This window comes from Actinia tenebrosa, unplaced genomic scaffold (genome assembly GCF_029948245.1).
Source record: "Actinia tenebrosa isolate PJP-AT-01 unplaced genomic scaffold, QUT_ActTen_1.0 PGA_scaffold5__44_contigs__length_20552954, whole genome shotgun sequence".
Taxonomy (NCBI): domain Eukaryota; kingdom Metazoa; phylum Cnidaria; class Anthozoa; order Actiniaria; family Actiniidae; genus Actinia; species Actinia tenebrosa.
The window spans coordinates 14,045,795-14,073,078 of NW_028292582.1; the positions used below are offsets into that span (position 1 = coordinate 14,045,795).

Here is a 27,284-nt window from a genome sequence, read left to right on the forward strand (position 1 = left end):
TAATTTTGTGTTTCGTTTTCTAACTTGTTGATCTAAGCATTACAGATCGAGAGCGGACAAAAAATTAAAACATGAGATGAAAAGTGAGCGAAAAAAAGAGATTGCTACACTAAAATCTATGGAGAATTCCGAGAATAACGATAATTATTCTCACAAGGAGTAATAACCAAGATGTTTATCACAAAAACCATTTAATTATTAACGACATGTTATACGTTATTTATAAATATCTTTATCATGATTATGTCCAAAACTTCCTGTTTTAATATATTAATCATCTTTATATGAACGTTGGTTAATGGATATGAAATTTGGATTCAAACGCGAACAAAACGAATAAAATAATGTACAACCTCAATAACTGAACTTGAAATAATCTTGCAGTTAAGACATGCAGATCAACTTAGTCTATAAATGGAAGACTTAGAAACCAAAAGCGCTACAAATATAAATGGGGGACTGACAACGTTTCGACTTGACTTTTTCATGAAAACAAGGTTGAATTTCTTCTACTTTAGGCGTCAAGTTCCTGGATGATTTCCATAAAACAGATATGAATGATATAAGTATAGAAGCCATTATCCTATCTAGATCTTACTGGACTTAGTGCACGACTGACAAAAAAAACTTTTGACAATTTTTGAAGGAGTCGCAAAATTGGTTGATAGTATCAGATATGGTCTGATGAAAGAGCAAGTGGATGCTAAGCCCGAACACGTGACCAAAGATGCAGGTGAAAACTGGCTAAAACGTGTGTACTACTAAGGCCCTGGCTAAACGAGGTAACAAGGTTCCAGAAACGTGTTTCCCGCGCGCATGTTCAACGATGATTCCAAGTTTAGCCACATGCGAAACATTGCTACGTGCAACAAATTTTGCTTCCAAGACGCAAAAATGTTTCCTCGTTTAGCCACGAAAGTCAACATTCTAAAAGTTCGTTACTTAGCAATGCTAGCTCTATCTTGAAAGTGCACATGCGCTAGCCGATATTGAGTAAACATGTTTCCCGCTGTTCCCTGACAGTTTTGCCACCTTTGGAAACATTTAAAACATGATTCTGGAAACATGTTTCCTCGTTTAGCCAAGGCCTTAGCTCATTGCACAACAAACTCGCTTAATGATTGACCATGTGCTATAGATGATCACGTTTTCGACAAGGCAACCAGTGTTGTTTACGAGCACGACCAGATTGTTCATTTTCCTGTTGCTATTATTATAAGAACGAGTGTTTGGCTGCCAACTAATAGTTTCTTAATGAACCACGCAGAATCTTGTCCTGGTTCTCTCAACAAGAGACGGGAATATTGCCGCCCACGAACTCGCCCACGCGGCGCGGCCACAAACACTTATATTTCGAAAGAGAGCCAAAACTTGAACGGAAGGAAGAAGAAAGGAAGGGAAATAATCGGAAACGGTAGCTAAATGTATGTGTATTCTATCGCCAGTCCCATTGGACAACGGAGCGTGAATAGCAAAGCAATTCATCTTAAAATACCTTCAAAAAATATAAATATAGAAAATGAATAGTAGATTATTCTTTGGCTTATCTGATAGAAAGTTGAGCGTTACTCTCTGGAATTGTTCCTTGTAGTAAAAGTGATCCTGATGGATAACATTTCTCGTGGGTTTCCTGTAGTAAGAGTCGACTTGGTTTTTCATGCTTGGGCTTCCTGTGGCAAGAGGTTCTTTTCTCAAGGAGTTTCTAACCAAAGTTAATAACTCTCGTAAACTCGTAGGATATTTACTTCAGCAATTTCTCCAGCTATTGATTTCTGTAAGAAAAATGAAAGAACTTTCAACACAGCTTTGCTTGTTGTTTCGCGATTTCGAAACTTAAGTGCGATGGGCGGCGAAAAATTTTTTTTTTGCGAAAATTAAAAAAGGGTCCGATTTTTGAGTAAATTAAGAATTTGAGGAATTCCGTTTATAAAAAAATATTTTATGACTACTAGCTGTTCGTTTTGTGCTCCCGCGAATTGTAAGTCTCATAACTGATTATTTTTTGTTTATTTATTTATTTTATCACTTCATTGTTCTCGATAAAAAACCTTCAAATGACCTGCGCATCAGCCCGTACTCACAAAAGTGCGTACATAATGACTTCCGGGTTACTGAACCCCATTAGAACACCCTTCCCCGTGAATTGCACAGAAAATAACTTACTACAAAAATCTCTAGTTCTGTGTTATATCCTCGTCTGTTGTTTCTGGCCATGGAAAGTAGTTTAGAAAACTTCATTTTGTCCTAAAAGAATAAGCAAAAATATATACATCATGCGTTGGATAGAAGTGGAAATGTATGAGGCATCCCTGTAACTGTGAGCCAGAACTGAATAGAGGGTTCTAAAGGAGTAAAATATGAACTGGGATTCGCCTATTTTCCCCGGTTTATGTCACTGCGAATGGAACAAAAACATTATGAGAATGGGAAAATGTTTTTAAAGAAAAAAGATTGAGGTTTGGACGCTGGGAAATGGGATTTTTTCAGGACCCTTTACGAGATAAATTTATAGATTTTCACGACAGAAACTACTTGGTTTTGAACACTAAACTGGAATTGACCACAAGATGTGGGTAAGATTCAGTGAGACGATAGCAGACTGTCGAGTGTAGTGTAATCATATCATACCTGCTTGCTTATGTCATGCACAATACGACACTCAAATGACTAAAATAACAAAGAAAATTGTTATTAAAAAAATAGTTGATAATAAAATTAATAATGATACAGCTTCTCATTAATCCCATATATGTAACTGTCCAATTATTTTCTTGATTGGTACTTTTTTTCCGATTTGAATAGGTGCGATATCACACCTATTGAAAATATGTTTTTGTTTAATCGTTTGGCGTCAGTATAAACAAACGTAAACGAAAGTTCAAGTAAAAATATCAACAATAAGATCAAAAACTAAGCAAATTTCTTTTTTTTTCTTTTAAAAAGAACGCCAAGAAGAAGCATTCTAGATACGATCTGAACAAAATCCCCGGTAAAATGGACTGGGAATGACCCCAAAGCCATGTGACATGAAAAAACATGGCGGTCGCAGCTTCGCGAACCATTCGATCTTTAGTGTTCCTCAACACTATTAAACCTTCCTTATGCATTCTGTTTGAACATTTATACATTGAAAACGATTAATTAGTCTTTATACGTCTATTTGTGAACAAGATTTACTATTTAAAGAAAATTTTCGATGATTTTGTGAGTTTAGAAGTTGTCCCTGTAGACTCAATTTATACACCTGCAAATTAAAATACGCTAGTGGCGGTAGTTCCGAAACAAAGGTACGTCATGCGGACTAGCGGGGTTGAATTCTATTGTCAAATAGCGTTTGGTACCGAAATTATCGTCCGGTTTCCGGAATAGAGAGGTTCCGGTTTACTGAGGTTTATTTTACAAAAGATATATGGGAAAAATTTCCGGACCAAAACGTTTGTCCGGTTTATAGAGAATTCCGGTATACTGAGGGTCCGGTATAGAGGGGTTTCACTGTAATAGGTAATGGGATTTCATGCTCCCCAATCAAGAAATAATTAGACTCGAAAAATTCCTCTGACTGCCAAATTGGACTCGGCCTACGGCCTCATCCAATTTTGGAAGTCCTCGGAATTTCCCTCGTCCAATTATTTCTTAATTGGATTGGACAGCATGGAGTCCTATTACATATACTAATGTCTGCTCTGACGAGTGATTTGAATGTGCATACCTGTGGAGGGAAGGAGACTTGGAACTCACTATCAAGCTCCCTCAAGTCATTGATAGGTGCTTCAGCGGCAAAGCCCATATCAATATTTTGTACCAACACCTACAAAATAATACGTTAATAATGATGATTAATAATGATTTCTGATTTACATAGCCAGCGCCCTTTTCTATATGCATATACTTAAAATCGCTTACAATCATGGGGTAGCAATTGTGGGGAAGTTAGTTCATCTGTTTACCTTTCCTTTCCCAAGCAGTTTCTTGATGAGAACTCTTCTGTATCCGCCGTGTTTTTTCAGCTTCAAACAGCAGTTTTTCATAACGAAGACGTTGGTTACTTTTTCGTTTCGTTTCTCTATCGCAGCGCTGAAATAAAAGTTTCTTGTTTTAATCTCGAACTTTGTGGAGCATAAAGAATAGTAACCAGGGAAGAGGGTAACGATGAGGAAGAGAAAGAAGACACGAAGAAGAAAAGATCAAGGAGCCAGGATCAAGAAAAAAAGGTCAAAAAGCAGCAGAAAAAGGCAACTCTACAAAGTATTTGTACGCCCAGCATAGGTCCTTTTTTCTCGCAACCTAAGATACTCTTTTAAAGGCTTTTTCGATAACTTTATTATCCTTTATCGCAGTTGAGCTCACGACCCAGCGGTATCCTAAATAAGCGTAAATCGAAGGGTGAGGCTATCGGGTTGAACTTGCGAAAATTGACCTCTTTCTCTTTTACTCCGACGAAGGACTAGCGTCCGAAACGTCACTAAGTTTTTCATCTTTTCACGGTGTATAATTTACCTTTTTATCATTACTGTTTCATTAGAAACACCGATGCAGCTAACACTAGTTTTTAGCTAGTTATATCTTCTTATGTAAGATTTATGGTATTTGTTTTGTATGTTAATTTGAAGCTCGTTTTCAGGAACTCCATACGTCTTACATAGTGTCTTTGACATTTATCGGTCCGGTAGCCTCACCTCAATATACGGACATTCAGCATACCACTGGGTCGTGGGCTCAAATGTGATAAAGGCTATTGGAAAATGGTCAACTTGCTCAAGTAGACCTTCCTGGCTTGGTTAGGTTGTGACATTCACCCTTACCTACCTACCAACGCACACAGGATTTTTCGAAGCCCTCAACGGGAGACAAGTAGATTCAAAACTTCAGTTCATCTCAATATTACAAGCGTATTCAATGTTTAATAAAACTTACTGCATCCTCTTGCAGAAATGTTTAAATGCTATCTCCTCTTCCTCGTTCCTATAGATTCTTGCGCAGAATATGTTGTCTTCGTTCGGTCGTGACATTAAGATTACCCTGTACTCAAACCCTATAGAAAGGAATTTATAAAATATATAATATTATATTATATTATATCAAAAATATATTTGGCAAAACATGGCTATACTCGATGCCACTTTAAATATTCCATTTGTGACTTAGCCGTGCCCTGACTTTCCTCAGACCATGGTTTGTTTTAAGGTTCGATAAAATTGATGTATTTTAGTAGGACCTTGATTATTAGAAAGGGAAGAATAATCCCCTCCTCTCCTCTCCTCTCCTCCCCTCCCCTACACACAACACTGATCGTATAATGAATCTGATATAAAATAATAAGCACCGTTTGTGCTATAATAATGCTAACCTACCTGGTTCAACTGGAAGAAAACCCATTGATTCTTCGTTATCTGAAGACTCTTTCTCATCAGAAACGACGTCAGCATTTCTTGTCAACCAATCAGAATACGACTCCTCGGTAGTGTTTGTAGCTGAATGACTTTGCATGGAGGGACTAATATCTGAACTAGGTTCCCCATCTATGTTTTCAGGAGAGGCCCTCTTTGTAGACCAATCAGAAGACAATGTGGTAGTAGGGGTAATATCTGAACTAAGTTCACTATCAATACTTTCAGGAGAGGCCATTCCTTCCCGTATATCATCTTCTTGTTCTATTCTTGGTTTCACGTCGCTCAACGTACCATTATCTTCTAATGCTGTAGCAGTATATTCTTTAGTTTTTTCCATCGCCTTTCCTTCGGCATAATCCAATGGTTCTGAAGCGGCAGAAGAAGTGAAACTAGTTGGTAAACTACTTTCTGAAGGTGGATTCACCACGTAAAAATCTTCCTCTGGTTGACATTCTGGTTGTTGTAACCCGTGATGGAGGTATGATGGGCATCTTTCTTGAGGTGGAAACTTTTTGACCTCTGTGCTCACGCCATTCCCTACACCTGCTTGCTGTGATAGAGTCGTTTGGTCTTCTTCTAGAGTGTCCTCTTGCTTAGGAAATGATTCTAACTTTTCATTAACGATCTCAGAATCGACCACCTTTGGTTTGTCGAGATCTTCAAAAGTTGGTGACATCTTTGAATCCTCTAACCTTTCATCATTTTCTACTGTTACATCTCGCGTTGCCATAGCGGCAAGATCTTCAGATCTCATGATTTCTTGTTCATCTTCAGTTGCAACCACTTCACCGGTCACTTCGTATTGATCTTCACTAGTTTCAGGCAATTCTTCCTTCCCAGGAAAACCTTTTTCTTCGACGTCTTCATTTCTCTGATCGTTATTCATCACTTCAGTCTCGAGTTCTGACTGATATTCCCGATTAACATTTGTTTCTGAGCATTCAGAAGCATTCAAAGGCACGGAGCTGTCACTCACTAATTTCAAGTTGGAATAATCTTCAGAAGCTTCGTTTTCACTTGCTTTAGGAACATCTTCGATCTGCACTTCGGGGCTAACGTTCATGGCATCTTGTTTCATCCTGGGGTCTTCAAGGGCAGAAACTGACAGAACTGTTTCATCTTCTGTCGTTTTTGACTCGTTGGTAATTGCTTCAACGTTCGCAGAACTCGAGTTATCAACAGAGCATCCATTCAGGGCTTTAGACTCGCTCGGACGCAAGGCGACGTTATCTTCCTTCTCGTCTAATATTGGTTTTTGTTCTTCTTCTTCTGTTGTTGTTTCACTTGTGGTGTCTTGGCTTGCAGCATTGCTGGTAATGTTGGAGTAGATTTCGGCGACTCTGACAGGTTCTGCTTCAAGCTAAAGATACAAATGGAACTAGTTGGTAAATAAATTGTTACTCAGTCTGAAATTTGCTCTTTGCTTTGCTACTTTAAAGTAAAACTTGATCGAAATTTTCTCCTATTATCTTTCATTCTTTGTTGTTACTCTGCGTTCCATCCATTTATTCATACTTTTCCTTCCTCTCCTTTAAATATACTCTTTCTTTCTTTCACTCATTCTGAATTATTTTTCTAATTTCTTTCGGGTCTGGTATCCTAAAAATCGTGCGTCCTGATTGGTTCTTTGAGAGCACTGGTATTTTCTCAGTATCTGCCCGCGCGCGTTCCAGTATCGTGATGTCATCCACTCGCGCGCATCGGATAATGGATTCCTAAACAAGTCGAAAAGTAAAGTGGAAAAGTATAAATAAGCTATTTACCATCCTAAAGTCGGTCTGGATAGGGGAAAAAGTGTACCCTCGGTCTTTAAAACGAACGCATATTCAAGACCTCGGGGACAGTTTTTTCCTATCCGGACCTTTGGACCGGCAAATAATATATATTTGCTTTCACTCATCCTTTTACTTACATCCCAGTTTTCACTTTCAACCGAGTCTTTCTCCTTCCCGTCATTACTTCTCCCTGCCAAAAACTCATCACTACCTTCTATGCTTCTTCTTCTTCGTTCTTTCCTTGTTTGACCATTATTCTTGTCAAGCAATTTTGTTTCCATGTCTTGCGAGTTGTAAAGCCCTTTCGCATATCCTGGTTGATCCCCATCACTCAAATTTTCCTGGCTGGATACAAAATCTTTTCGCGGATCTTTGCTGTACATCCTACAAGCATCGTCAAGAACACTACTCTTTCTTTTTATCTTTTCATACTTTTGAATGATTTCACCTCCTCTCTCCCACTTCAATTCCTTACCAACGATATTTTCTCTCGTAAATTGCCGAAGATATGCTTCTGATTCTAGCATCTTGGTAGAAAGCCTGTTAGCATTGTACAAATCAATGCGGAATTCACCATAGCAACAATGACTCCAGAGAAGCCCTCGACCCAAGACAGTACAGTGTGGGCTTGCATGGCAAGGAGAAACGATTCTCACTAAACCTATCACGTAAATCCTGGATAAAAACACCAAAAAAAGAGGGTGTCGTGTTCCACGGGATACTTGATCCCTGTAGACCTTGTTGATATTCTTACAGAGTGCATCGTCAATGCAGCACCATTTCTTTGTCTTCATGGCTTCAGTTAACTGGAAGTCATCGACATGGACAATAAAGAACCGTGCGTTGATGATTAAAGACTTGACAAGGGCGAAATTAGCCTTACATTCCTTGAAGATCCGGTCATACATTTGTTCATTAAGGAATCCTATTGGTACGTATTCTGGTATAGTCATTAATGGTTTCACTTCTCGGGCTTGTTCTTTTGGACCTTGTAAGTCACTGACAGGATTTCTGGAAACGTCACCAGGAACGTCCCGATCGGTATTTGTTAAAATAGTCACCGATGGAAGTTCTTTCTCCTGTTCGTCGTTTGGCACCATAGGAGCTAGAACATTTGGTGAACTCTGCTCGTTAGAGACAGACCTTGGGTGTTCTGAAGGCGAAGCAGAAGTGACAGTCTGTTCGTCGTCTGCTTTCTTAACACCATGTGACTCCGTTGTTGCTATGGAAACATTTGCTTGTGCCAGTGGTTTTAATGAATTGTCTTCTTGTTTAGGTTCCTCTGTTTGATGTTGGACGAGAGCCTCTTTTGGGAAAACGGCTTGCTCCTAGAATAACAGTGAATAAGACGTTCAATCAGTAGTCTTTCGTGCTTTCTACCTATCAAACCTAATATGATATTGATTGATTAATTTACTGAATAAAGAATTGATAGCAAATAACCGTGATGCAACGGAAAACGTTCAATTTAAAAATGGATGAAATAGGAGGGGGGAGGGGTGGGGGGAATCATGTTTTCTCTCAATGTTTTCGGGACCCCCCGTTTCTTTCCAACATTTTGATAAGTTTTTTATATACAACTCATCAATTATTTGATGACACCCCTTTAGGGGGTCACTAAAATTTCAAGACCCCTATTTTCTCACCCACCCGCCTCTCTGCCTCCCTCCCTGCCCTACGATAAATAATAAGGGTAACTTTGATATATTACCTGTTTGATCAGTTCTTGTTGAAGCACTGAAATGAAAAATAAAAAAATTACATCTCGTTGTCACAGGCCTTTATTGACCTGATAAACACTGTTCATGCATTCTGGTCTAGCTTGGGTACAGACATACTGTACGAAGAATGATGAAAAAAAGACGTTTGTACCCCAACCTAGACCAGAATGCACCGTGTTTGCTATCTCAGAAAAGAAATATGTTTAAACCAAATTTCTTGTGTAAGAGGAGCATTATATCACAACCTTAAAATAACTCCCATACTCCATATTTAAGTAGCATATGCCTGTTGTACAAATCAAACCACCCATACATTACTTGCTCACCAGTTGTTCTATTTATTGTAAAATACAGACCAGTAAAGATTCACACTTACTTAAGTCAGCTACTTTCTGATTAATGTTGACTTGTGGAGGCTCTATTGAAGTCAACTGCACGTGGAACAAGGTATTACCTTCAGGAAGTATAACCTGTTATGAAATAATTGTTAGGAGCGTGTGCTTTAAGGAAGCACACAACATGCTGCATGATACGATGAGGAAATGATCAATGTATGTTGTTGTACCTTGGAACATATTTTAGCCTTGATATCCTTGCCATGGATCAGGTCCTTGAAACACCACTTGGCCTAGAGGAAAGTATTGGAATTAATCCTTATTAGTAAAATAACATATTTTTTCTCACTGAAAGACATGGTTAATATTTGTGCAATGGTACACACCTCATATGGAAGGGAGATGTACTCAGAATAGGGAAACAAGCAACACTCCATGGCCTGTGTGGATAATATAACAAAGAATATATTCAGTCGTAAGTTAATATGATGCTGTTTCATTAGGAATGTGCAACCATCCGTTCATCCATCCATCCCATCTATTCATTCCCTCCATCCATCCCATCTATTCATTCCCTCCATCCATCACATCTATTCATTCCCTCCATCCATCACATCTATTCATTCCCTCCATTCATCCCATCTATTCATTCCCTCCATCCATCACATCTATTCATTCCCTCCATTCATCCCATCTCTTCATTCCCTCCATTTATTATATCTATTCATTCCCTCCATCCATCACATCTATTCATTCCATCCATTCATCCCATCTATTCATTCCCTCCATCCATCCCATCTCTTCATTCCCTCCATCCATTCCATCTATTCATTCCCTCCATCCATCCCATCCATTCATTCCATCCATCCATTCTATTCATTCCAGCCATTCATCCAATCCCATCCCATTTATTGCTCCTTCCATTTCATCTATCCATCCTTTTGTATACTGGTCATTATCACTGCCAATTGTCATCCATTCAGTCCCATCCCATCCATTCCTTCATTCCATCCATCCAATCTTTCCATTCATATACATCATCACTGCCATCATCATTCATTTCATCCTATCCCATTCATCCAACCACCTATTTATCCAAGAATATACCTGGTAAACATAATCATTTGTCATCAGTGATACAGTATATTTACTATATAATTCACTAACCTGATAAGGTATCTGTTTAATATCAGGTGGGATATCAAAGATACATCTGATTGGGATATTCTCCTGCTGTCCATGGTCAAGGTAATGCACAGTAACCTGCCACAGGCACCAACACCATATCAACAACTGATGCTTTACAAGCATTCCCAATAGAGCCCAATAATATATTGGTGGTATTAACAGTGGAGGCTAATAAGAAGTCTTACCACCAACATGGCTGCCAGGGGAAAGGAATAGCTACTGGACTAGCGCTTGCTGATGATGTCAGTAATATGCTGGCTTCCATGTTGCCCCCCATCCCAGCAGCATGCATATTTCACAGACAAAACTTTTAAACTGATAAGCATACAGTAGTACCTTTCACGCTGTCATTATTAATGCCAAAAATAGACCAGAATACAGCTTGAAAGAGGAAGGGTGTTCCTGGTTTTAATACTCTTCACTTACCATCAGGCTTTTGCACAGCTTCACTATTCTCACACGCCAGAACTCAGTTCTCATTTCATTAGTAGCAACACAGATTGTGCCTTCTTTGATAGTAGTTGAACAACCAGTCAAAGAATTGGCAGCAAAATGCTCTCTGTCAAAAAACAAAATGTCTTAGAGGAGGTCATTCCATCTTATTTGAGATTTACCCTTTGAGGCACATTACACCAATTTACAAGCCCCCTTGTAATCTAGGCTCCCACAGTCAACCCATTAAGAAATCACAAGTATTAATAACATTTGGTGATTGAATTAAAAGGTTGAGGGCACCCAAAACTATAAAAATCAAACAAACAAATTGGTTTCAATCACTTACAGTAGCAGCAGCAAAATATGAAATGAAAATTTGCTAATATTCTTAGAGGATTATAAGAGAGGATGTACATACTTCAGTTTGTTTTCAATCTGTGCAACTTTTTTGAGTCCAGCAGAATCTGATCTGATCATCCAAAAACCACCCTTCTTACTGAGAGAACTTCTGATTAAAACTGGGAATTCTTCAGCCAAGGATGATGCCCCTGCTAAACCACAACAAAACATTTGCACTCAAGTTTAGTAGGAAATTAAGAGAGAAATTTAGGATTTGCATCATTTATTCATCTAGCATCTATTGCTTAGCCCCCCTCTCCTCTCCATCTCGTCTTTCCTCTTGCATCTCAGGCTCAATTCCTGGACTCACCGTCACATGTGAGACAGTAGAGTGTTTTTATGTCTCTCCCTTGAATTGAGTGTTAAATTTAATCATTTATTTATCTACTTCTCTATTTTTATTTTTATTTTTTTGTCTCCCCGATTAGTAGGGCACTTGTGCCCGGCTAGAAGATTAGAGACATTAATAAAGTTATTATTATTATTATTATTATTTCTCTGTATTCTCCAGTTTCTATCCCTCCCAAAGACCTAGCATGCTAAGACTTAGATCAGCCCAGAGTTTATTTTAGGGTTTAATCTGTGAGTTAGCTGTGCCCTGACTTAGACCAGCCCAGAGGTTGTCACAGTTCAATTTGTGTGTTAGCTATACCCTGACTTAGATCAGCCCAGAGGTTGTTTCAGGGTTCGATCTGTGAGTTACAGTAGCTGTGCCCTGACTTAGATCAGCCCAGAGGTTGTTTCAGGGTTCAATCTGTGAGTCATCTGTGCCATGACTTTGATAAGCTAAGAGTTAGTTTCAGGGTAAGACTAAAATTTGAAGGTTTTTTATTAATACAGAATTGAAGTTTAAGGCTCCATACACATTAACAGTACCTTGTCCATCCCCAGCTGGTTTAAGATCATTAGAGATGGGCTTATCTGTAAGGTTAGCAGATGATGCACCTTGCATCTCATTGTTTCCACTGCATAACTTAATAACTGACGAAACCTGGAAAGCAATTTTCAAACATAAAACTTATAGCCTTAGACAGCCCCATGGACTCATTCTGAGATAGTGAACATAGTGCATCCTGGTGTAGCTCTGGTACGAACATCTGTTGTTCATCATGCCTTTGATCCAGTAACAGAACTACATATTCAAATGCTTTGAATTTTCTTTACCTTATTCAGATAATGAATTGCTTTATCAACTTTCTCATGGCATTGCTGGATATCATGTAGGCGTTTCTCTGTTTTGATGATAATGTCTCTCAACATTTCCTAGACAATAGATAAAAAAATTAAAATAGAAATATCATGGGCAGATCCAGAAATTTGTTCAGGGAGGGGTGCTGCGCACAAAGTTATCCCAGGGAGGGGTGAACCCCTTAGAATCAAAGGGAAAAAACATTATTTTGTATTGGTTATCTTTGAAGTACAGGGGCACAAAGTCGAACCAGGGAGGGGCGCACACCCCCTGCACCCCTCCCCTGGATCCGCCACTGAATATTGAACAACTGAAAATTTATTTCCGAAATGCCTGACACTAAAAACACTTTATGACAAAGAAGACCCAATGTACTATAGAATTCTAGCTCTTTTTGTGCAAGTAGCATCAGTATTTTCTGGAACACTAGTACAGCCTTTAAAAACATACCTCTTTAAAATATGCTTTAGCAACAGCAACATGCAACAGAGTGGTTCTGAGATGAGTTTCAACAGTCTTATCTCAAGCCTCAAGTCTGGGGCATCATTTCATAGGCAGATTAGCAAATTGAGGCAAAAACATTTGGTTGTAGTAAGTTATATGCGCGTATATCATTTGTATATCATACCCTTTCCTGCTGTTCAGTGTATTGAAGCGTAGTAAGAACATCTTTCAAAAGGTCATTCTCAACGGCCACCAACCTACATTTACAGGTATAATATTCATCAAACATCATGATGATGATAATCTGAATAATGGCTATGATGTTCAGGATGATGATGGTGGTGATGCTGAAGATGAATAGTGGTGGTGATGAAGATGAAAATGTTGATGTTGCTGATAACAGTGATGATGATGATGATTACCGATGATGATGATGGTTTCGATGGTGATGATAGTGACAATGATGATGATGACATCATAGATATCTTAGCTTACTGTATTTCCCAACCATAAATAATGAAGTAAATGAAGTATTATACAATAGACATATATAAATATCTTCATTTATTAGATAACTTACGTTTCTAGATCAGAAACATCTTGTGACAATTTACGTTGTTCTGCCTAGTGTTAGCAGCACAAAAAAGAGTCTTAGAAGATAAACAAGATAAACAAAGAAAACACAGATGGTGAAAAAAAGAAAGCAGAAGTTTCGCACCTTTTCAATGGGTTGTGTTTTGTGGAGTCTAAACACATGTAGAGAATGGACTTGATCATGACAATCCTTGCAAAACCGAACAACAAAATCTATGACAAAAATGAAGGAATATTGTTCAGCATCTTTAAACCAAAATTGGTACTGTATGCTGCTGATAACAGCAAATATATAGTTCCATAACCACTGAATAGGATGATATTAAACCCACTAATCCTTCACACTCTATAACAAGTGGGGGGGGGGGGGAGGTATGAACATATACAGACTGCTAAATATACCCTCCTCAGACCCTCCCCACCTCAACATTGCAAGAACTATTTTGATGATGGTTGGTAAATTAACATTACATGCTAGAGTACAAACACTAAAAGTGTGCAACACTTTGCCCTATTTAGTAGTAAATAGTGCCAATTAAACAATAGAAAACAATAGGATTAGCATAATTTAGCAGTATTTAGTGGTATTTATGTTACACACTTATAGTGTTTGTACTCTAATATTTGTGAACACCAATAACTAGCGTTAGTTTAGCCTACTGTACTGTCTTATAGACCCTCCCCACCCCTTGGGAATTCCAACCCCCTTCTAAGGCGTGAGGAATGGACACTTTCTGGATTTAAAAGATATTAAACAAACTTCCAATGTCATTGAGACAGATATCTTAAGCTTGGAAATTATCATACTTGGAATCATTTTACACGAGATTCCAGAATGACAGCGTTTACAATGTGCACTTTCTTCATTTAAAATATTCAAAACTTTGAAAACATCTTAAAAATGAGCAAAAAAACTATGTCTAGAAAAACTACACTTAATGAATGGAAGATTAAATGATGAAATAAGAATATTTTACGAGGTATTTTAAAAAAAGTTCTGAATGACAACAGAGACAAACAAACAAACCTGGTTTGCAGTCGAAGCATCTGAAATCAGCGTGAACATTGTCATGATTATAACACGTATCAGACATGTTTGAATCGTTTACACCAACATTTCATGGATTACTTATCTCAGAGATAGAGAAAAATCCTTCAGATTATCAGAAAATTTGGCTTTCCACTCTACAGCTGAACGAAGTTTGAATTTCGCACCTTCGAAACCCACTACACCACATGCATGGACTTCCGGAGCCATTCCGATAACATACTTCCGGAGCCATTCCGATCATATATTGATTGAGCTGTCGGTCTTTTACACAGGAAGCCCAATTGAGTCGTTTTAAGGTGACTGCCCACTTTTGGAAATTGATTTAAGCTTTTTTAAAAACTTGGATTTTCCAAATTGAAATTTAATGCTGATTCCAAATCTGGAAAGAAAAATAGGGTGTCCCGAGCTCGTTTTCGAGATAATCAGCATTTAATGGAAGCCTACGCACGAGCTTTTGGAGTAAAAATTGCGCCACCGGAAGTGATTAGAAAAAAATTAAGATGAATAAGATAATAGTTATTTGCAGACTATATGATTGCACGAACGAAGTCCAGTCAATCCTTCTACAATAATACATGGATATTTTCGACAAAAAGACAGGGAGATACATTGATTTGTCATATTTTGTAGTTTCGGTGCTCTTAAAAAATCTCATAAAGTCGAACAAAAATCCCTACAAAAATCTATTTTTTCACGTGTTCCTGATTTAAACTTTTCCTAAAATGTTGATATAACCTTGATTTTTAGGAGTTTTTTCGAATGAGCTATCAAAAAATATAGAGTCCCGTGCAAAATTTGAGGGTTTTGCCCTGTTGAAGCTCAAAACGCGTATGGTTCTTGTAGATTTTTTAGCGGTTTTTGAGCGCGCGCTCATCGTGGGCTCAATTCGAACGTTCAAAAGTAGGCAGCCACCTTAAACAGGAAGTTCCGGTATAAAAGGGGAGGCTCCGCCCCCTTCACGTCAGATTCGAGATTCAAAATTTGAAAATGGTACATCCAAAATGGCAGACGACAGCGGACAGAAGTCCAGAGCTCAAAAAAACATCATCATTGTTTAAATTTAACAATAAATATTCCCTAATTTGCGTGCAGTGAAAGATGTTTTTAGAAAGAAATTCAACCAAATTCTAATTTTACTATCATGACGAATTTAACCAAATCTTTCGAGGTCTCAGCAAAGAAAATATCTCAAGCCCAAAAAAGCTTTTGGAAAATGAACATCACAAGAAAAAATGAAATTATTCGATTTCGTTTTAAAAAATTAATGAATATTTAATACTTACCGTCAACTTTTAATGACAAAAAAACTACATTTAGCTTTGTGTTAATTTTGAGTTGTCATAACAAATTACTAAAACAAACTAATAAAATAAAAATATAAAAAATGTTTGAATTATACTGTGTCAGGTGCCTTACCCCTCCCCGCCTACCCCTCCCCCGCTTCTTGACAAACTGCTGCGCCCACGGTTGAACGAACCAGCCGGCATGCCCATGTGTGGCTCATCCGATCATCAAAACATGGCGGAAGATAGGACTGGTTTCACAGAGACAGAAAAAGAGGTACGAAAAACACTCTCTTATCGACTAAATAATGCATCATACTAACCGGTTATTCATTCCCACAGGCTATCACGATATTCCTGACACAGATCAACAACGATCGGACGAAACATGGCCTCAGTCCAATCGGTACATCGACTGCTATCAAATTCCTTATAGCTAGAAAGTTTGATCCAGAAAGAGCTATAGAATTATACAGAAATCATCAGGTATTATGTCATGAAATTATCTATGAAATTATTCATTAAATATACGACCTTAAACACTCTTAGCTTTAATTTCATCTTACATGGTTTAAATTCTGACAAGGTCTTTCTGTTTCTTGGTTGATATTGAATTTCTGTTTCATTCTTTTCATTGATAAGCAGCTCTTCTTGATTAATCTTTCAAATTTGTCTTCTTGATATAAGTGGCTATTTAAATCTTGACACTTTTTGTGCTCCTTGAAGTTTCCCCTTGATTTTTACGACCCTTAATCACTCTTAATCAGCTAAATCTTACACTGACATGCAGTATTTTATCATTGATGGCGCCGCAATTATCTAGCTACAAATATGCAACATTCTACTTTCCCTTTTGCCTGACGTTTTATTCAGTATTCAGTGCATTCTTAAAGCGTCTTGTAAGATCCTATTGTGTAGTGCTGAATCTCTCTTCAGCACATCTTGTTCGTATGCACAAACGGAAAATTTCTTTCTCTTTGTGTGTACTGCATTCCATGTGTATATTGGATCTTGTATCGAGAAGGAACATGTAATATCCACGCAAAAAAAATCTTTAACTTTAAAAAGCACAAGCAAAAAAGATTAAGTGACATACAAAAGTGAATCTTGCTGCTATTTTGGGGAAGAAAATTCATATCTAAAGTATACTGTAAATGTAGTTGAGATTGGAAAACGAAAAGAAATATGTACATTATTTGTCAAGAATTTTGTTCAAGTATTCAAAAATATTCACACCAGCTGGCTGTCATTACTCTGTTAATTACATAAGCTAAGGTTTTGTTGCTCAACCTTCTACTGGACATGCAAATGTTCCTTGTGTATTGACACCCTTTTTTTGAGAATACTTCTGTCATTAGATTTCAAAATAACTTATTTCTTAGAAGGAATAGGATCATTTTATAAATTTCATTATCTTCAAAACTAGCCTTATATTCAATAGTTTTTTCATTTCTTTAGAAGGGGGAGGACCAAAGGAGCCTAGACGAAGTAGCAGTACAAAGACCATCAACCCTTCCTCTCTTTTGAGTAATAAATATCATTACTCTACGCAATGTTTTTTCAGTCTGATTTACAATAGAGGCTGGATTGAATGAAAATAATATAATTAACCTCCATTTCTTGTTGTTCAAAACTTGATGGCACTCTGCTAGATCCTTTCAAGCCTCTCTCACCTACCTAACTCCCTCAGCTCATAATAAGCATATGCGATTCAAGGCTAAAAGTAACCCTTGCTCAGTTATTCAAACATGATGGTGCACTAGCCACATGTACACTTATTAACAAGAGACCAGTCAATGCCACTGGCCAAGAAGACTGCCCACAAGTGGTGTTTGATCAGTGGATTGCCAATTTTTGGCCCAACATTGTCTGTTGACCAGCCATTACGTTGAGCCCTGATGATAATATTTAACAATTATTTGCCGAAGGGGAAGTGATTATCAGTAAATATTTACTGAGCCATGAGTCTTTGAGTGAAAAGGTAAGTATTCACCATAGTCACTGGAGCCTGAGGGGGTACTTATAGATTTATTTTTTCAGGACAAATGTGTTATGTATGGCCTGAATGAAATGTCTCCCTACGATGATCCCATGAGACAAGAGTTACTGTCTGGGAAGTTTACAGTTTTGGTAAGAACAGAAAATCAACAAGCCTGTTTGACATTTTCATTACTGTTTGACCTGTGAGTAGTGCAAAAAAGTATAAGACCTCAAGCTTTTCAATGAGGTGCACAATTGCATTTCTGAGGATCTCAATTTCAAAATTTGAACCCCAATAGTTGCTCCCCCTTTGCCGCTCATTTACTTCTGCAAACAAATATTCAGTCTTGCTATGGCCCTGCCTTGTTGCCTTAATAGGAGGGCCATGAATTTCTTTCTGAGCACAAGGAGGAGGGCTACAACTATATTTTTAAAAAGAGATAACTAGCTAAAAACTAGTGTGAGCTGCGTCGGTGTTTCTAATGAAACAGTAATGATAAAAAGGTAAATTATACACCGTGAAAAGATGAAAAAACTGACGTTTCGGACACTAGTCCTTCGTCGGACGCTAGTCCTCTAGATTACCGTAAATCCTCCATCTCTCCCCCCTCCCCCCCAAAAAACGAACCTTCCCTTGCCTAAAGACCTCCTGGCCAGCAAATGAACTCCAATAAAATTTGAATATTTTTAGGAGAAACCTGACCCTGAAGGAGCAGCAATAGCAATGATTAATGCAAGCCTACATTTTCCAGAATTAACCACTCATGATACTGTCATCAAAGGAATGGTTTTTCAACTTGATGAGGCAACCAAAGAGTGAGTCAGTCCTTCCCTGATGCATGGATATAGAACTGTTATATAGAATGCATTGGTAGTGCGAGTGGAGGGAACCTCATGGAAGAGCCCCCTTTGGGGAGTGATGATTGTAAAATATGTTAGGTTGTGACGTATTTCTGGATCTATCCACTCACAAAGCCCACTATAATAAAGCAAAAAAATGTTTTGAATAATTTAACCTCCACCTGAAACAGTTTAGATTTTTGGACGACAAATCATTTCATAAAGAAAAAAAGAAAGAAAAATCTTTATAGAACTGCTTTTCCTTTTGGAACCAGAAGTTGATTTTCCATATGATTGACATTACATTTAAAAGCTCTGTAGACTGTTAACTTTACCTTATTTCCTTAAGACTCAGTTGAGATATCTTTATGCATTGGAAAAATCCTAACACAATTAATCCTTGACCTTGCAGAAGCAGTAGTAAGCAAACATGTTTTTCAACTGTCACTCCCACTCAATCATAATCATAATTTTTTGTTGTTTGTTCCTTGTAGTGTCGTAACTCAACGTAATGGCCTTATTCTATTATATGACATGTCCAACTCATCGTACAAGAACTTTGATTATGAACTTAGTCATAAAGTACTGGACTTATTAAAAGTAAGTAATAGAGTTGTCCTATTAGTTCTTTTCAAAGGACTTCCTCATATTTTTCCCAGGCCCTTTAAAGTCCCTATTTATACTTAGGCTACTTGATTAACAGCTCCTATACCAAGAATGTAGGCCATACTATACACCTATTTTTTTAATGTTGTCAGTCAGAGATCTGAAATCTGAGACTGAATAGTACGCTGCAAATTGTATTATATTCACAGCCGAACAACGTAGTTTCCTTTAAAATCTGAATATGAAGCATGACCCACAAGTCAGAAATGTGAAATAAATTATGTAAGCACCAAAATTTAGTTTATTCTCAGATCGCCCATTTCAGATCTAGGACCAGCTACGTTTTTGAAATAGGTATAGAAATAATATGGACTAACAGGTCATTTAATCCTTCTACCCCTTAGAACGACCACTTGTGCCAAATGAACACAAGAAATGAAATCAGCACCTTCAGCTTATAATTTTTTTGCAAGATTTTATGATTTCATCTCATACCTCAACTATGAGAAATGACATCAAAAATAAAATTGAAAACTTTATAAGCATTTGTATAGAAAAATGTGCTGTACAGCAAATTCTTGTCATCCTTATAAGATATTCAATATTTATTTGAATGCCATTTATCCTATATGCTACATTATTTATGAGCTGACACTTCACCTGAAACAATCTACTACCGTTCAAGATCCATCACCAACAATTCTGCATTGTTTTCCAGGGTTGTTATCCAGCCAGGTTGAAGCGAGTATTTATTATCTCTCCTCCTTTATGGTTCAAAGCTATCCTCCTTATTCTCTCAAGTCTTTTACGAGAAAAGATACGTGAAAGAATAGAAATTGTTTCATCTGAGCAGCTCCAAGAGAAACTACCACTGGAAAATATTCCCAAAACACTTGGAGGAACATTGCCTGTTGATCACTTCTCTTGGTTGAATAAGTGTCTTGCTTCTTATGCAGAGACACTCGGTGTCAATGATATTCCTGACTCACCTAAAACCACAGAAAATGGATGGGAGTCTACTACAGAAGGCAGGGGATGGGATAGCAGACAGCCACAATGTGAACCAGGAGTTGAGGAAACTATGAATGAAGTAGCAGACTTTGGAGAGCCTGTTATGAGTGTCTCAGAGTTTATGCAGCACGTGAGAGAGCTAGGAAAGCGAGGCATTAAAGCACAGTATATGGAACTGAAGAGCTTGCCATTGGAAGGAGTTTTTGATAAAACAAGGTGAGAAAGACTGTGAATCACCTGGTATTCTATTTTTTATGATCAACTCTCTAAATTTATTTGAATTCGAAAAAGAATTTCCGTCTTTTAGGTGACGTTATGGCCAACATGTTGTTTCACTTTACTGAGCAATTTTTTGCCATTCTTTTGCTGTAATCAAGTGAACCAAAATGGCAGGCATTTTTTCATTCTTTTGGAAATGCATGAAAACAAACCAGTAGTTCACATTTAATCACATTAAGCTTTTTAATCCATTTATATTTGTTTTCATTAAAGGTTGCGAGTCAATGTCAGGAAAAATCGGTACACTGATGTGTTGTGCTTAGAAGGAACACGAGTTCCTCTCACTCCTATAGATGAGGATGATGTAAGTGAAGTCTTCTTTCTTGATTACTATTTTTGTCTTTCTTATACGTTATTAACGAAACCAGACTTCCAATATAAGTACTCCTTTCCTGCTCGTTTGTTGGTTGTTTTTCATACTGGAAATCTTGCTTTTACCATGGGTCAAATTAAAAGCTGATTGGAGTAAATGTGACATCAAAAGATCATCCAACATGGTGGCCATGCTTTTTTCCACATTATTTCTTGCACTTGGAAAAGCTTGAAACTCCAATCTTTTTGTACCCATTTATTAATACACTTTATTATAGAATTTTTTATATACATATTTTTTCAGTTTTCTGATTATATACATGCTAATTATGTGGATGGTTACAAGCAACCAAAAGCCTTCATCGCTACACAAGGTTAGAGAATAGAAGATCACCTTGACTGACACTTCGTTTGTCTTTAGTAGGGAGTTCATTTAAGTTCGTTGAAATTTTTCAGGCAAAAATTAAATTAATAAAAAATGAAATATTTCACTTCCTTCTACTTCCTATGTATCTACTTTACCCCTTTTCCCACATCCCCTTTCTTCCTTTCTCCATCCCTTTTCCTCCTCCTCCTTTATTCCTCCATCACTTCAGACAGTTAGTAACCAGAGTGCAGCCCTCCATCCCTACGGTACACACCACGTATGTGATAGCCATTACAAATCTTCATTTCAGGTCCATTGCCAAATACCACAGGGGATTTCTGGCGTATGGTATGGGAGCAAAAGTCTGTTGTAGTCGTTATGATAACACGGTAAGATCTTGCATTATCTCTCTCTCTCTCTCTCTCTCTCTCTCTCTCTCTCTCTCTCTCTCTCTCTCTCTCTCTCTCTCTCTCTCTTTCTTATTGAAAAATCTGCATCACCTACTCAAGTGCAGTGCAGTCCTTCTAAGGAGAGCTGGTAACGAACCTGTATCGATTGGGATTGTGGGAAGTGCGGTTAAGAAAGTTGAGAATCCGCCATCTTATATGAATTACATTTTTCTTACAAATTTGAAAAACCTTGGTCGCAAGACTATACTTTTCTTTACTCGTTATTCCTCTAATAATGTGTACGTGGAAGTATATTTAAGAACTTAAAAAATATTTTAAAACGTTGAATCATGGAAATATAGAAGATCCACTAACACTATTTGGTTATAATGTTTTCTCAAGGTGTTTTGAACGTAACAGAATAAAGTGTAAAAGATACTGGCCCGAGAATGGCGATACTGATGCTTACATGAATCTACGAATACAACACATTGAGACCCAGGAATATGAGGATCACGTGGAACGGATATTTGACATCTCTGATACCGAGGTAACTGGACTGGATAGATGGGTGATAGTGATGGCAATGATGATACATGGATAGATGGATGGATGATGTCGTTGATCATAGATGGCGGATAGACGGATGGATTAAGATGGTGATGATGATGATGATACATGGATGGAGAGACGATGATGGTGGTGATGATTATGATACATGGATGGAGAGAAGATGATGGCGGTCATGAGGATACAAGGATGGAGAGACGATGATGGTGGTGATGATGATACAAGGATGGAGAGACGATGATGGTGGTGATGATTATGATACATGGATGGAGAGACGATGATGGCGGTCATGAGGATACAAGGATGGAGAGACGATGATGGTGGTGATGATGATACATGGATGGAGAGACGATGATGGTGGTGATGATGATACATGGATGGAGAGACGATGATTGTGGTGATGAGGATACATGGATGCAGAGACGATGATTGTGGTGATTAGGATACATGGATGGAGAGACGATGATGGTGATGATGATGATACATGGATGGAGAGACGATGGTGGTGGTGATAATGATAATACATGGATGGAGAGACGATGATGGTGGTGATGATGATACATGGATGGAGAGACACAATGATGGTGGTGATGATGTACATGGATGGAGAGACACAATGATGGTGGTGATGATGATACATGGATGGAGAGACGATGATGGTGGTGATGATGATACATGGATGGAGAGACACAATGATGGTGGTGATGATGATACATGGATGGAGAGACGATGATGGTGGTGATGATGATAATACAAGGATGGAGAGACGATGATGGTGGTGATGATGATACATGGATTGAGAGATGATGATGGTGGTGGTGATGATACATAGATGGAGAGACGATGATGGTGGTGATGATGATACATGGATGGAGAGATGATGATGGTGATGATTATAATACATGGATGGAGAGAAGATGATGGTGGTGGTGATGATACATAGATGGAGAGACGATGATGGTGGTGATGATGATACATGGATGGAGAGATGATGATGGTGATGATTATAATACATGGATGGAGAGAAGATGATGGTGGTGATGATGATACATGGATGGAGAGACACAATGATGGTGGTGATGATGTACATGGATGGAGAGACACAATGATGGTGGTGATGATGATACATGGATGGAGAGACGATGATGGTGGTGATGATGATACATGGATGGAGAGACACAATGATGGTGGTGATGATGATACATGGATGGAGAGACGATGATGGTGGTGATGATGATAATACATGGATGGAGAGACGATGATGGTGGTGATGATGATACATGGATTGAGAGATGATGATGGTGGTGGTGATGATACATAGATGGAGAGACGATGATGGTGGTGATGATGATACATGGATGGAGAGATGATGATGGTGATGATTATAATACATGGATGGAGAGAAGATGATGGTGGTGATGATGATACATGGATGGAGAGATGATGATGGTGATGATTATAATACATGGATGGAGAGAAGATGATGGTGGTGATGATGATACATGGATGGAGAGATGATGATAGTGTGATTAGGATACAAGGATGGAGAGACGATGATGGTGGTGATGATGATACATAGATGGAGAGACGATGATGGTGGTGATGATGATACAAGGATGGAGAGACGATGATGGTGGTGATGATGATACATGGATGGAGAGACGATGATGGTGGTGATGATTATGATACATGGATGGAGAGACGATGATGGCGGTCATGAGGATACAAGGATGGAGAGACGATGATGGTGGTGATGATGATACATGGATGGAGAGACGATGATGGTGGTGATGATGATACAAGGATGGAGAGACGGTGATGGTGGTGATGATGATACAAGGATGGAGAGACGATGATGGTGGTGATGATGATACATGGATGGAGAGACGATGATGGTGGTAATGATGATACAAGGATGGAGAGACGATGATGGTGGTGATGATGATACATGGATGGAGAGACGATGATGGTGGTGATGATTATGATACATGGATGGAGAGACGATGATGGCGGTCATGAGGATACAAGGATGGAGAGACGATGATTGTGGTGATGATGATACATGGATGGAGAGACGATGATGGTGGTGATGATTATGATACATGGATGGAGAGACGATGATGGCGGTCATGAGGATACAAGGATGGAGAGACGATGATTGTGGTGATGATGATACATGGATGGAGAGACGATGATGGTGGTGATGATGATACAAGGATGGAGAGACGATGATGGTGGTGATGATGATACATGGATGGAGAGACGATGATGGTGGTGATGATGATACATGGATAGAGAGACGATGATTGTGGTGATGAGGATACATGGATGCAGAGACGATGATTGTGGTGATTAGGATACATGGATGGAGAGACGATGATGGTGTTGATGATGATACATGGATGGAGAGACGATGGTGGTGGTGATAATGATACAAAGATGGAGAGACGATGATGGTTGTTATAATAATACAAGGATGGAGAGACGATGATGGTGGTGATGATGATACAGGGATGGAGAGACGATGATGGTGGTGATGATGATACATGGATGGAGAGACGATGATGGTGGTGATAATGATGCAAGAATGGAGAGACGATGATGGTTGTGATAATGATACATGGATGGAGAGACGATGATGGTGGTGATAATGATACAAGGATGGAGAGACGATGATGGTGGTGATGATGATATATGGATGGAGAGACGATAATGGTTGTGATGATGATACATTGATGGAAAGACGATAATGGTTGTGATGATGATACATGGATGGAGAGACAATGATGGTGGTGATGATACATGGATGAAGAGACGATGGAGAGACGATGATGGCGGTGATGAGGATACATGGATTTATAGAAGGGAGGGAGGTATAGTGAGGGCTAGGTGAAGAGTAGCGTTGGATGGACTGAGGGAGGGAGGGATGGATGAAAAGACACTCCATGGTTTCAGTTGATAATGTTGATGATTAAAGATAACATATCTCTTTTCCAGACCCAAACAAGTCGTACAATAATGCATTTTCAAATGACTTCGTGGCCAGACTTCGGTGTGCCATCTTCAGCCGAGTCATGCTTACATATCCTAGGCCTGGTACGACAAGCTCAGGCCTCGGCCGTGTTGGCCCTATGGTCCAGTTGGACAGGGCATCCCTCAGGCCCACCAATGGTGGTCCATTGCAGCGCAGGTGTCGGGCGTACCGGGACCTTTTGCACTATAGACATTAACATAGAAAGGATGAAAAAACAAGGAACATGTGAAATCTCCAACACCGTCAAATATTTGAGGAACCAGCGAGCCCACATGATACAAACACCCGATCAGTATGAGTTCTGTCACCTTGCAGTTCTCGAGTTCGCGCTGTCTCTGCCAATGCTTTCTGACTCTGAAAAAGAAGAAATTGCTAGATTCCTAAACGAGTGGCGAAGCGCAGAAGATTCTTCGAGCGAAAGTGATTAAAATAGGACCTATTTTCTTGGGATATTTCAAGACGCATTGCGCACATCATTTTTTCTCGTTTGCAATATTTAAGAGATAACTAATCTATAATGTTAAGCAAATACAATAAGCGAGCTGAACCCCGTGATCTATGACTAGCAAATTTGTAAATACGAATTAAGTGCGAAAAATAAAGAACTAAATAATAGAAGATCCGTTTGAAATTAAGAATTTGTTGTAGGGCGCCACGTGACTGACTATCCTTCAATTACTTGAATGATGAAAAATAATTTTGTGAGCTATAAGTAATTACAAGGGTGAGGGTAAAACTGGACTGTTTTAGGTCCCGTCCACACGTATCCGCAAATTTTTTTTTTACGGATACGGGTTGCGTCCACGGCACGTGTCCGCAAATTTTCGTGAACGTATCCGCAAATTCTACGAAAACGGACACGTGTGGACGGTGAAAACGATTCGAATACGCTGCGTGTGGACGCAAACATTTTCGTATCCGAAAAAAAAATTTGCGGATACAAAAATTCGCGGATACGTGTGGACGGGGTCTTAGAGGGCGTTTGACTTTTCCAAGATTGCTTCTTTTTAGTCCTTTAAACAGTCCCGAAATGCAATGCACTGCTAATTCGACTCAGTTTTCCTCTCAACTTCGGAATGCTCAGTAGCCTTGAAAATAATCTTCGATACAGGCGAGCTGCCTCTGTATATAACTTTATATTTCATTCACACCCTCAAATTACACCAATTGTCATGGTTACAAAAACATAAAACAGCTGCATTCTAATGCTAACCGTTACTTAGCTTCTCCAGCGATTCAAAAACGTTAAAGGGATATTAGAGATACAAGGGGACCATGGTTATATATGGCGTCAAATTTCGGTCCCCAATAACCAAGAGAAGGATACAAGGGTACAGGGGCGTAGCGAGGACCTAGGAGCTGGGGGGGCACTGTTCCAAAATAAAAAAAAATTTCAAATTCCCACGTGCAGATTCCAGGCTCTGACCGGGTTCGCAGTGCACAGGTAGCCCGTCCGGATAACTTCGTATAAATTCGCACTTTTGTAGGTTGTAATAATTTATTTTCCTCTTTTGTTTCGGTTTAATATGTTTTTTTTTTTTTGTTATTCTTTTTTCAAAAATTTTTTTCTTCAAAAATTTTTGGGGGCACGTGCAAAATATCGACATAAAATAACTAGTTATAAATACTAGAACAACAGTTATAGCATAAAAGGTGCAAATTCGGCGTAAAAATGTCTTTGTGATCCGAAGACCCAGTTAATTAAAGTCCAGTCCAGTCCAGTCCAGTCCACCGCGACTCGGTTCCAGTTTTTTCAAAATAAAAAAAGGACTCTCAAAATTCCGAATTGAAGAGAATAAATTAAATTTTAGAGATTGAACTTGTTTTCAGCTGTTCATTAAGATTATACATACCTTTTAAAAAGCTGAAAATTCGAAGATTTTTTTTTTGCGATCCAGGATCCAGTCCAGTGCAGTACAGTCCTACATTCCATTCAAGATTTTCCAAATTTAAAATATTTCTAACTTACTACTTATTTGTGATTTTTGATTATTGTAAGTTTGGAATTATAATATTAATCTGCAAAAGGACTACATGCCAGCCAATTTATTCATTTTTTAATTCAAAAACCTCTCAGACTCAGAGTAACTTT

The 27,284-nt window shown here is 38.5% G+C and overlaps 2 protein-coding genes across 2 annotated transcripts; one reads left to right on the forward strand and one right to left on the reverse strand.

Moving 5' to 3' along the window:
- Nucleotides 1–224: 224 nt before the first annotated feature.
- LOC116290804 (uncharacterized) lies at nucleotides 225–14,702 on the reverse strand. Its single transcript, XM_031697914.2, has 21 exons — nucleotides 14,498–14,702; nucleotides 13,595–13,683; nucleotides 13,457–13,500; nucleotides 13,061–13,133; nucleotides 12,408–12,506; nucleotides 12,120–12,234; nucleotides 11,263–11,395; nucleotides 10,836–10,968; nucleotides 10,389–10,484; nucleotides 9,608–9,661; nucleotides 9,452–9,514; nucleotides 9,263–9,356; nucleotides 8,877–8,902; nucleotides 7,303–8,493; nucleotides 5,352–6,750; nucleotides 4,915–5,032; nucleotides 3,948–4,074; nucleotides 3,710–3,808; nucleotides 2,629–2,667; nucleotides 2,164–2,244; nucleotides 225–1,772 (listed from the first exon to the last, which is right to left on the reverse strand). The coding sequence occupies exons 1-21, from the start codon at nucleotides 14,562–14,564 to the stop codon at nucleotides 1,713–1,715; spliced, it is 4,200 nt and encodes a 1,399-aa protein (XP_031553774.2). The 5' UTR covers nucleotides 14,565–14,702; the 3' UTR covers nucleotides 225–1,712.
- A 1,313-nt stretch (nucleotides 14,703–16,015) lies between these two features.
- Nucleotides 16,016–25,810, forward strand: LOC116290803 (tyrosine-protein phosphatase non-receptor type 9). The gene is made up of 11 exons (XM_089038269.1): nucleotides 16,016–16,081; nucleotides 16,147–16,290; nucleotides 17,845–17,934; nucleotides 18,476–18,600; nucleotides 19,119–19,224; nucleotides 19,949–20,457; nucleotides 20,734–20,824; nucleotides 21,137–21,206; nucleotides 21,510–21,588; nucleotides 21,991–22,138; nucleotides 25,156–25,810. Exons 1-11 carry the CDS (start codon nucleotides 16,040–16,042, stop codon nucleotides 25,618–25,620), a joined length of 1,869 nt encoding a protein of 622 aa, XP_088894395.1. The 5' UTR covers nucleotides 16,016–16,039; the 3' UTR covers nucleotides 25,621–25,810.
- Nucleotides 25,811–27,284: the final 1,474 nt, after the last annotated feature.

Coding starts and splice junctions, on each gene's coding strand:
- LOC116290803 (XM_089038269.1), top strand. CDS start 16,040: ATGGCGGAAGATAGGACTGGTTTCACAGAGACAGAAAAAGAG. Junction 20,458..20,733: donor GGAGTTTTTGATAAAACAAG/GTGAGAAAGACT, acceptor TTTTCATTAAAG/GTTGCGAGTCAATGTCAGGA. Junction 21,207..21,509: donor AGCCTTCATCGCTACACAAG/GTTAGAGAATAG, acceptor TCTTCATTTCAG/GTCCATTGCCAAATACCACA.
- LOC116290804 (XM_031697914.2), bottom strand. CDS start 14,564: ATGTCTGATACGTGTTATAATCATGACAATGTTCACGCTGATTTCAGA. Junction 13,684..14,497: donor ATGCTTCGACTGCAAACCAG/GTTTGTTTGTTT, acceptor TTTTTGTCATAG/ATTTTGTTGTTCGGTTTTGC. Junction 8,903..9,262: donor TCAGAAAGTAGCTGACTTAA/GTAAGTGTGAAT, acceptor TTTTCATTTCAG/TGCTTCAACAAGAACTGATC.